The sequence below is a fragment of the Rhinoderma darwinii genome, chromosome 5 (genome assembly GCF_050947455.1).
Source record: "Rhinoderma darwinii isolate aRhiDar2 chromosome 5, aRhiDar2.hap1, whole genome shotgun sequence".
NCBI classification, from domain to species: domain Eukaryota; kingdom Metazoa; phylum Chordata; class Amphibia; order Anura; family Rhinodermatidae; genus Rhinoderma; species Rhinoderma darwinii.
This window is the reverse complement of record NC_134691.1, coordinates 35,254,450-35,265,807: the sequence shown is the minus strand read 5'-3', so window position 1 is coordinate 35,265,807 and position 11,358 is coordinate 35,254,450. Positions and strand designations below refer to the sequence as shown.

At 41.7% G+C, this 11,358-nt stretch overlaps 1 protein-coding gene across 1 annotated transcript in view; it reads left to right on the top strand.

The window, feature by feature from the left end:
• Positions 1–1,111: 1,111 nt before the first annotated feature.
• The window catches only part of PKHD1L1 (PKHD1 like 1), a 134,504-nt gene continuing 124,257 nt past the window's right edge, over positions 1,112–11,358 (top strand). Inside the window, exons 1-2 of the mRNA XM_075825819.1 lie at positions 1,112–1,294; positions 3,346–3,456. Coding sequence (XP_075681934.1) covers positions 1,276–1,294; positions 3,346–3,456 — 130 coding nt within the window. The 5' untranslated portion in view covers positions 1,112–1,275. The remainder of the gene's footprint in view (positions 1,295–3,345; positions 3,457–11,358) is intronic.

Below are 11,358 nucleotides of genomic sequence, written 5' to 3'. Positions count from 1 at the left end.
AGGTGCGTGAAAAACACGGACAGCACACGGAAGGCCCCTCTGCCACAATAAGAACATCTGAATAAGGGGCAGTTCATATCTTTCACTTTCCTTTCTCTAATTTATGAATTCGGGAGTGCTATTTCACGTTATGTCTCTGGTAGCCGTTATACACTGTGTTATGCAGGGCCCATGGGGACCACATGAAGCAGACTTTTTAGATTGCGGATTTCCCTGCAAATTAGGAGATAATACATGGCGAATCCGCGGCAAAATTTGTATGTATTACATGCATATTTTTCGGCGCATTTGTCGCTGATTTCACCCTTTGCATCACGGTGAGAATCCATGACAAATCTGTGACAGATTTCTAGGTATGGATGAGATTTTGAAAACCCCATTCATATGCATTGTACTCTAAATCGTTGCAGATTTTCGCTGCGGAATCCACGCGGAAAATCTGCATCACATTCACAGCATGTGAATTCAGCCTAAAAAAGACAACAACTGTGCAGAGGTGTATCTTAAAGCACTTGGGCCCTATTGCACAAATTCTAACAGGGCCCCCAACTACCATGTGCCATTTATAGTATTGGTGTTTTTTTTATGTGGCAAATAGGCCTTTGGGCCCCCTCTGGCACCAGGGCCCAGGTTCGACTGCTACCTCTACACCCCTATAGCTGCACCCCTGCGACGGTGTCATACTCTGCCCCTGCAAGCCCTTCATAACGCTGTGTATCAGTTTTACCCAGACTGTTCATTTAAGAGGAGTAGTAGTTAGACTTTTCTTCACCTTGAGCAGATTAATTTTGCTTTTTCAGCCACTAAATACACTTGTTGATGCCACCCGCCTGGCACGGAGGGCACATGCCCCATCAGTAGCACGTGCCCTTGAATGTCTTAAATTTGACCCGTTTTTGCAAGTGTGGTGCCCTCTGGAGAAAATTTCTTAAAACTTTTGCTAAAAAAATTAGAGCAGTTGCCCATAGCAACCTATCAGATTCCAGCTTTCAATTCTCTTTAGAAAGTGAAAGCTACAACCTGATTGGTTGCTCTGGGGAACTGCTCCACTCCCCCTTGCTGCAGTAGTGATAAATCCTCTGTTGTTTCTGATCTTCTCTATAATGAGCTTCTGCCTCTACTTATATTTTTTACAACCGGGTTCAGATGGAGTCGCCATTTTGTACATAACGCTAAATAACGTATGTGAAAAAACATAACTACGGGACCTTCTTCTGTTCCAGGAGTTTACCAAACTTGGCCACATATTTTGTATCGTCATTGAATAAAATTGCCATGTTCCAGACGTATGCAGGTAACATGCTGGCTTATATAATCATAATATTGTTTTTTTCGTTACATGCGGACAGGGCATACGCCGGAAAAATCTCCCATTGTATGCACCCAATGTATACATAGTCCAGACATATGCAGCTGTATACTACTTATTACTCGCACAATATTTGTGTAAAGTATGCCAGCTACGAGGTGGTGATAGGAAGAGAAAACTATCCGCATGCGATATTTTGATAATTTTGGCGCAGTGTGTGAAATTTTCGCTTACAGCAAAGATGTATTCAATTGTAATCCATACAATTGCATACAACCACTTTGTGTATGTGCACACGCGAACTCAAAAACATCTGGAAATACCGAGCTGTTTTCAAGGGAAAACAGCTCCTGATTTTCAGAAGTTTTTTAAGCCTCTTGCGTCTTTCGCTGCGTTTTTTACGGCCGATTTTGGAGCTGTTTCCTATAGAGTCAATGAAAAACGGCTCCAAAAACGGCTCAAGAAGTGACATGCCCTTCTTTTTCGCGGGCATCTTTTTACACTCCGTTTTTCGCCCCGAACAGAACGGCGTATTTCCCATTGAAATCAATGGGCAGATGTTTGTAGGCGTACTGCTTCCGTTTTTTTCAGGCGTTTTTCGAGGAGTAAACACCCCGAAATACGCCTGAAAACACTACGTGTGCACAAACCCTCTTACCGTGCAGTATATGTTTTTTTGCAGGACGAAAAGCGTTGTTTAATAGTCTTAAAAATAAAATTATGCCAAAAGGACACTCCTTTGGCATACGTCAGGTCAATGAAATTCTACGGTGGGATTTGCGAAGCATTCGCCAAACGCATTGCAAAAATGAGATGTGGGCTCAGGCTTTTTTCTCATGCACATGACCGTTGGCGCTGATCGGGCTTCAAATGACGGATCCTAGTGTCCATATTTGGATCCGTAATGCCTCCGAGTTGCTTCCGCGACCATTCTGTATGTCTGTATATTACGGCTGTGTTGTTTCCATGTCCCATCCGTATTTTGCGGTTTGCAATCAGATAGAAAGGTCACATGATCAAATTTCCCATGCGTTTCCTTGCAAAGTATTCGCAGAATGCGGACAGCTCATGGATGGCTACTGTGTGTTTTTTTTTTTTTGTCCAGGTGCTAATCGCAATTTTGTGGATAGCACACGACGCATTCATTTATATGGCCCCATTCACACGATCTTGTGGGGCCGCGAGTTCGAGCCGCAAAAACTTAGGAGATGTCATTTTACTATCCATATTTGCAGATCATGTGACCTACTCAGGGAGTTGGGACAAAATGGTGACATCAATTCCAGCCTTCCTTTTTTTTGCGGATCCGTGAATACTAATGACACACGGATGCTGTTCAGAAGGTTCAAATGGATCGCAAATACAGACAACGGATCCATGGTTTTGAAAAAACAGAGCGTAAAAAAACGCCCCATAAAAAGAAGTGCATGTCACTTCTTGAGCCATTTTTGGAGTCGTTTTTCATCGGGTCAATAGAAAAACAGTTCCAAAAACGGCCGCAAAAAACGCATCAAAAAAACGTTTGATGCTTAAAAAATGGCTGAAAATCAGAGGCTGTTTTCCCTTGAAAACAGCTCCATATTTTACAGCCGTTTTTTGTTTAGCTACATGCACACGTTGCAGAGTTTGGTACAGGAAAACCGCATCAAAACCGCAGGTAAACCCACGTAATTCCGCAGGTAAAATCCGCACCTTTACATTTTGATGCAGAAATAGGTGCGTTTTTATGCTGCGGATTTTGTTGCGTTTTTTTTTTTTAAAACTAGTCAGATACAAATCGCAGCGGAAACACAAGATAAATTGACATGCTGCAGATTTTAAAATACTAACCGCAGGTCAATTTACATGCAGAAAGAAAATCTGCACCGTGTAGATAAGATTTCTTGAGATCTCATTTGCTTTGCTGGTACTGTATTATGCTGCAGATTTACCGCACGAAAATCCACGCGTAATACGCATAGTGTGTATTTGGCCTATAAGTTCTGAATACGTTTTGACTTCTAATCATGCCTTACACGCTGCGGTTATTTTTCTAGAAATTACAGGGATTTCCCCCTCTGCTGGAAGCACAGAAGGAGGTGCAAGAATCACAATATCTGGACAGTACTTTGATGAAACAGATTCTCCAGCCAAAGTCCTTATAGGGGGTAAGTGAATTTATTTATTATATATGGACTGTCCCGCTGATTCCGGGTACTTCTATGAACAGCAGCAGACCTGCTTGTTGACAGTTTCCAGGTAGCAACGGAGGATCTTCCATATTGAAGAGTAAGTCAAAATAACAAAAAAGTTAAAGTCCACTGTCACAGCCCATATTTTATTGTCCCAATGCATCTGAAATAATAAATTGAAGCAACTTTGCAAATGAACTGGATTACAAATTTCCTACAACTTTGTGTCTACAGTTTCTATGCAGAACTATTAGTCGCCATGGTAACAGACTACAAAAAAACCTTGGGTAGTCTGATCCTGCAGTCATACACACTTCTATCTGTCCCCTACTTTTTGGTAGCATACTGAAACAGATGAAAAGGAGTATAACTGCAGGATCAGACTACACATGGTTTGTTTGTAGTCTGTTACCATGGAGATGTATAGGTCTGCATAGAAACTGTAGATACAAAACAATAGGATATTTTTATTAAGACTATTTGCAAAGTTGCATCATTTTTTTTATTTTTTATTAATTTTAGATGCTTTGGGACAATAAACAAAATTGTTTGTTAAGGTGGACACATACTTTAACCCGTTAGTGACCGCCAATATGCCTTTTAACGCCGGCCACTAAAGGGGTTTATTCTGATGCATATGCCTTTCTTTTTACGTCGCTGCATCAGGATAAAGTAAACAGAGCAGGGAGCCGTCAAATCTCCCTGCTTTCAGCTGCCGGAGGCAGCTGAGGGCTGGGAGCCTCCATGCTCTGCCGTGTGAGATCGATATTAGTATCGATCTCACCCGTTTAACCCCTCAGATGCGGTGCACAATAGCGTGCACCGCATCTGAGTGGTTTTGGAGAGAGGGACGGAGCTCCCTCTCTCTCCCACCGACACCCGGCGATACGATCACCGAGTGTCTGTGTCTCCAATGACAGCCGGGGGTCTAATAAAGGCCCCCAGGTCTGCCTGTAGCATGTATTGCAGTGTATTATAATAGCGATCGGAGAATCGCATATTAAAGTCCCCTAGTGGGACTAGTACAAAAGTTAAAAAAAAATGTAATAAAGTTAATTTAAAAAAAAATGTGAAAAAAAATGAAAAACCCACTTTTTGCCCTTACAAAATGCTTTACTATTAAAAACCCAACATAAAGTAAAAAAGTTACGCATATTTGGTATCGCCACGTCCGTAACGACCCCGACTATAAATCTATTACATTATTTAACCCGCCCGGTGAACGCCGTAAAAAATTTCATAAAAAACTATGGAAAAATTGCTGTTTTCTGTGAATCCTGACTTAAAAAAAATGTGATAAAAAGTGATCAAAAAGTCGCATCTACTCTAAAATGGTACCAATAAAAACGACAAGTCTTCCCGCAAAAAAAAAGTCCTCATACAACTGCATCGGCAGAACAATAAAAAAGTTATGGCTCTTCAAATATGGAGATGCAAAAACAAATAATTTTGAAAAAAAAGCAGTTTTACTGTGTAACAGTAGTAAAACATACAAAATCTATACAATTTATATACGAATAAAGTTATTGTGTTATTTATATCACACAGTAAACGGCATAGATTTAAGACGCAAAAAAGAGTGGCGAAATTTCAGGTTTTTTTCTATTCCCCACCAAAAAAAAAGTTAATAAAAGTTAATCAATAAATAATATGTACCTCAAAATGGTGCTATTAAAAAATACAACTTGTCCCGCAAAAAACAAGACCTTATACAGCTATGTCGACACAAAAATAAAAAAGTTATAGCTCTTGGAATGCGATGATGGAAAAACGTAAAAAATGGCTTGGTCATTAAGGTTTAAAATAGGCTGGTCAATAAGGGGTTAATGAAGATATATTACAATGATGGAGTTGAGGACTTTTTAAACAGGCCAATGATCGGGCACACAAGTATTCATATGAACGCTCGTTCCTGATCATTGCCTTGTATAAACAGGACAACGATCAGCCGGTGAACGAGCAAGCACTCGTTCATTGACATAATGCTTCACAAAATATTATTGTTTTTGGCAGCCAATCTCCATGTGTAAACAGGAAGACTTGCTGCTGACATGATGGAAATGCATGGGGACGAGCGATCAGAATACCAATCGCTCGTCCCCATACATAACTGATCATAGCTCCTTGTGAAAGGAGCAAACCGGTGCCAATTATCGAGCTCTCTCGTTGATCGATGCTCGTTTTTACAGCCCATATATGCAAGAGTAAATGGTCCCTTAGGCCAGGGTTTCACCTAGACTTTTTGTAGCGCTACTGATTGACTTTAACTCCTTCCCGACCGCCCACCGTCTTTTGACGGCAGGCGGTGCAGGTCCCCAGTCTACAACAACGTCTTTTGGCGTGTCTTTTCGTGTGAGCGCTCATCTTCGAAGCAGGAGCTGTAACTAACAGCTCCTGATCTTAGAGGAGCCTCCTGAACACAGCTGGGGTCGGAAAACATTCGGACCCCAGCTGTTTAAGACTTTGATCGCCATGACCGCGGCATGATCAAAGGGAATTCCCCTCTTTGATCGCATCACCGGGATTCTGGTGATGTGATCAAACACAAAGGACCCCAGGGCTGTCTGTTCCGTTTGCCTGCTGTTCGGGCACACCATGTGCTGTCATAGTGACACAGTGTAATGTATTAGCATACAGGAGTATGCTAATACATTATAAGTAAAAAATAAAGTTATAAATAAAGTTATCCCTTAACCCTTTAAGGACGCAGCCACTTTTGGACCAAATGACAGAGCCTCATTTTTTAAATCTGACGTGTGTTACTTTATGTGGTAATAACTCGGGAATGCTTTTACCTATCCAAGCGATTCTGAGATTGTTTTCTCGTGACATATTGTACTTTATGTTAGTGAAAAAATTTGGTCGATATATTCAATATTTATTTGTGAAAAACACCAAAATTTAGAGAACATTTGCAATTAGCATTTTCTAAATTCAAATGTATCTGATTGTAAGACAGATAGTTATACCACACAAAATAGTTACTAGCTAACTTTTCCAATATGTCTACTTTAGATTGGCATAATTTTTTGAACATGCTTTTATTTTTCTAGGACGTTACAAGGCTTACAAGTTTAGCAGCAATTTCTCACATTTTCAAGAAAATTTCAAAAGACCATTTTTTTAGGAAACCGTTCAGTTGTGAAGTGGCTTTGAGGGCCTTATATATTAGAAACCCCCACAAATCACCCCACTTTAAAAACGGCACCCCTCAAAGTATTCAAAACGGCATTCAGAACGTTTTTTTAACCCTTTAGGCGTTTCACAGGAATTAAAGCAAAGTAGCGGGGAAATTTACAAATTTCATTTTTTTTGCAGAAATTCCATTTTAATCCATTTTCCCTGTATTACTGAAGGTTTTTTACCAGAGAAGCACAACTGAATATTTATTTAACTGATTCTGCAGTTTTTAGAAATATCCCACATGTGGCCCTAGTGCGCTACTGGACTGAAACACAGGCCTCAGAAGCAAAGGAGCACCTAGTGGATTTTAGGGCCTTCCTTTTCTTAGATTATATTTCAGGCACCATGTCAGGTTAGAAGAGGTCTTGTGGTGCCGAAACAAAGGAAACACCCCAAAAAATACCCCATTTTGGAAACTACACCCCTTGAGGAATTCATCTAGGGGTGTAGTGAGCATTTTGACCCCACAGGTGTTTCATAGATTTCATTAGAATTGGGCAGTGAAAATGAAAAATTACATTATTTTCCAATAACATGTAGCGTTACCTCAAAATTTTTAATTTTTTCAACAAATAAATGAGGAAAAGCACCCCAACATTTGTAAAGCAACTTCTCCAGAGTACGGAAATACCAAACATGTTGTCATAAACTGCTGTTTGGGCAAGCGGCAGGACTCGGAAGGGAAGGCACGCCATTTAGCTTTTGGAGCGCTGATTTTGCTGGATTCATTTCTCTGCACCATGTCGCATTTGTAAAGCTCCTAAGGTACCAGTACAGTGGAAACCCCCCAAAAGTGACTCCATTTTGGAAACTACACCCCTTAAGGAATTAATCTAGGGGTGTAGTGAGCATTTTGACCCCACAGGTGTTTCATAGATTTCATTAGAATTGGGCAGTGAAAATGAAAAATTACATTATTTTCCAATAACATGTAGCATTACCTCAAAATTTTTAATTTTTTCAACAAACAAATGAGGAAAAGCACCCCAACATTTGTAAAGCAACTTCTCCAGAGTACAGAAATAGCAAACATGTGGTCATAAACTGCTGTTTGGGCAAGCGGCAGAACTTGAAAGGGAAAGCACGCCATTTAGCTTTTGGAGTGCTGGATTGATTTCTCTGCACCATGTCGCATTTGTAAAGGTACCAGTGCAGTGGAAACCCCCCAAAAGTGACTCCATTTGGGAAACTACACCCCTCAAGGAATTTTTCAAGTGGTATAGTGAGCATTTTGACCCCAAAGGTGTTTCATACACTGGGCAGTAAAAAAATAAAATGTAGATTTTTTTCAAAGAAAATGTTGCTTTAGCCCCAAATTCATCATTTTTCACAAAGGGTTAAAAGAGAAAAAGCACCCACAGTTTGTTACGCAATTTCTCCTGAATACGGCAATACCCCATTTGTGGAGATAAACTGCTGTTTGAGCACATGGCAGGGCTCAGAAGGTAAAGAGCACCATGCAACATCTGAGGCCTACTACCATGGCATTTACTGCCCTGTGTCATGAAAACAGAGGATCTGGGGTATCAAAACATTAGAAACCCAGAAAAGTGACCCCATTTAGGAAACTAAACCCTTCAAAGAATTCATCTAGTGGTATAGTGAGAAGATTTAGATTGTAATGTAACACCTTTCATGGTATTAATCTAGGGGTATAGTGAGAATTTTTAATTTGTGAAGTGACAACCCTCTAGGTATTCATCTAGGGGTATAGTAAGAATTTTTAAATTGTGAAGTGACAATCCTCTAGGTATTCATCTAGGGGTATAATAAGAAATACTTTAAATTTAGTAAATAAGGAGGACAACCTGGAAAACCCGCTATGGAGGGAGACGGAATGGCAGGTCCCACTACCAACCTACCCACCATTCCATAAAATCCAGCCCAAAAAATAAATCAAAGGCCTCAGCAAAAAAAGATTTGCTGAGACAACTAATCTCATCTGGATTTATTCCTCTCACCCAGATTGGCAACCTGGATGAGACAGACACTCCCTCGGGTCCTTGGTATAGTGAGAATTTTTAGTTTTGTTTTAGGTGTTTTTTGACAAATTTCAAATGATCAAATTTGAAATGGGGCTGGTCAGTAAAAAAAAAAAAAATTGGTCATGGCCAGTATGGGAGACAGAAAAGGTGAATGAAGAATAAATAAATTAAAAATCTATGGAGGTATGGTATATTTTGAAACATTGTTTCATGCACAGGCCGGGATTTGTGGGACACGTCTCGCATTGGTATGTGGTGTCCTTACGAATGCCTCGCTTGGCGCACACACTGCATTTTTTTGGGGGCTTCTGTTGTTTTTCAGTGGGGGGGATTTCTGTGGGGAAATGCTGGCCGGGAATTATCCTGCTGACGGAAGAGCCGGATGAACTGCCCTCCCCTTCCTGGTCACCAAACATCAGGGACTTTATGACCTTTTCCTGAAATTGCAGGAACGTATCTCCGCTGCCAGCATATCTGCAGAGGACAAAGGCGTTGTTAAAGCCATCTGTGTAAGATGCACAGACAGCTTCTTATACCATACCCTGGACTTGCGCATGGCGCTGTACGGTTTTATGACCTGGTCAGACAGGTCAACGCCACCCATATATTTGTTGTACTCCTGTACACAATATGGTTTTGGGACTTGGGTGGTGGATCTGCGTACAGGGACAAGGCTGCCTCTGCTGTCATGAATGCTGGTCAGTATAAGGACGTCCCTTTTACCCTTATACTTTAGGAGTAGCAGATCGTCGCTGCAGACAGCTCTGCTCACTCCTAATTTTAGGATCTGACCCAGCAAATTTTTGGGGAGGCCCTTCTGATTTCTGCGGATTGTTCCGCACGCCAAGGTGGATCTGGACAAGAGAACTTTTAACAATGGGACACTGTTGTAAAAGTTTTCCAGATAAAGATGATATCCTTTGCCGAGCAAAGGATGGATAAGATCCCATACGATCTTTCCACTAATTCCTAGGAAGGGGGGCATTCTGGGGGATCTATTTGGGAGTCTTTCCCCTCATAAACTCTAAAAGAGTAGGTGTGACCGGTGCCACTTTCGCAGAGTTTGTACAGTTTTATGCCGTACCGGGCTCTTTTATTGGGTAGATACTGCCTGAAGTGCAGTCTACCCTTGAAGCTCACTAATGATTCGTCTACCGAAATATTTTGTTGGGGGGGGGTATAAACTTGGGAAAAACTTTGGGCGTAGTGGGCAATCAATGGTCTTATTTTATACAGCCTATCAAAATTTGGGTCCTGTGGGGTTGGGCACTGGCTATTGTCATTGTAATTAAGGAATTTTACGATGGCTTCGAATCGCATCCTTGTCATTACTGTGCGGTAAAGGGGGGTGTTATATAAAATATCAGGGGACCAATAATCTCTAATACTGGCCTTTTTTATGAGCCCAAAACTTAAAAATAAGCCCCAAAACTTCCGCAATTCCACTGCGTATGTGGGGGTCCAATTTTGGCCTCTCCCATAAAATGAGTCGGGATTCTGGGCGATAAATTGTTCACCATAAATCTTGGTCTGCTGGACAATTAATTCTAAAAGGGTGTCTGAAAAAAAAACGTTAAAATAATCAATGGGGCTGAAATCCGTAGTGTCAATTTGAATGCCTGAGGGGGCTGTAAACTCAGGCACCTGGGGGGTATAATTGTCCGCAGCTACCCATGTCATATCAGGACCTACGGCTCTTCTGCGCCGACTGGGGGGTGCAGATTCAGAGTCACTGGATTCAGAGGAAGATGGAAGCACGAACTGTGCTTCACCTTCACTCGCGCTGTCCGTATCAGAACACATCATTTGACACACTTCCTCGGCTGTGAAGACTCTTTTGGCCATAATTTTGTTCAGCTACTAACTAACTAACTTTTTGTTGTAACTTTTTTTTAAATTTGTCTTAAAAAAATGTTGTAACTTTTTTTAAAAACTTTTTTTAACAAAAAATAAACAGCGCTACTCTCAACTGCGCAATGAGAACAGCAACCCTGCTGTATTCAAACAGTAAGCATACCCTACCTACCAGGGGGAAAACGAAATGAGAAGTGGCATTGCTACCTAACAGGGAACTCGGGCTGTGGGCAATCTAGCGACACAGCAGGGTGATGGCGACCAGGTACTGCGACAGGTGATCACTGGGCACAGATCACACGCCAGAAGGACACTGTGGGTGACTGAAATTATATAATTATATATCTTACAACCAGTGGGCACCAAAGGTGGGGATCACTGGTCAGTGGGCACAACAGGGGCAGATCGCTGTTTTTTTTTGTTTTTTTTTAACACTTGTACTTCACTTTAAGGCTATGTTCACACGGAGTATATTATCGCGCCGTTTTTCGCCCGCGGCCATTGAGCGCCGCGGGCATAAAACAGCGAGATATACGCTTTCTCCTGCCTCCCATTGAAGTCAATGGGAGGTCGGAGGCGGAAGCGCCTGAAGATAGGGCATGTCGCTTCTTTTTCCCGCGAGGCAGTTTTACTGCTCGCGGGAAAAAGACGCCGACGCCTCCCATTGAAATCAATGGGAGGCGTTCTCGGGCCGTTTCTGCCGAGTTATGCGACGCGGTTTCCGTGTCAAAAAACTCGGCAAAATACCCCGTGTGAACATAGCCTAACTGTTCTTTTCACTGGCGTCCGACTCTAACAAGCTCTCTGACAGGAATGAGCTTGTCAGAGCCTCAGATGCCGGCAAAACACTCCTCCT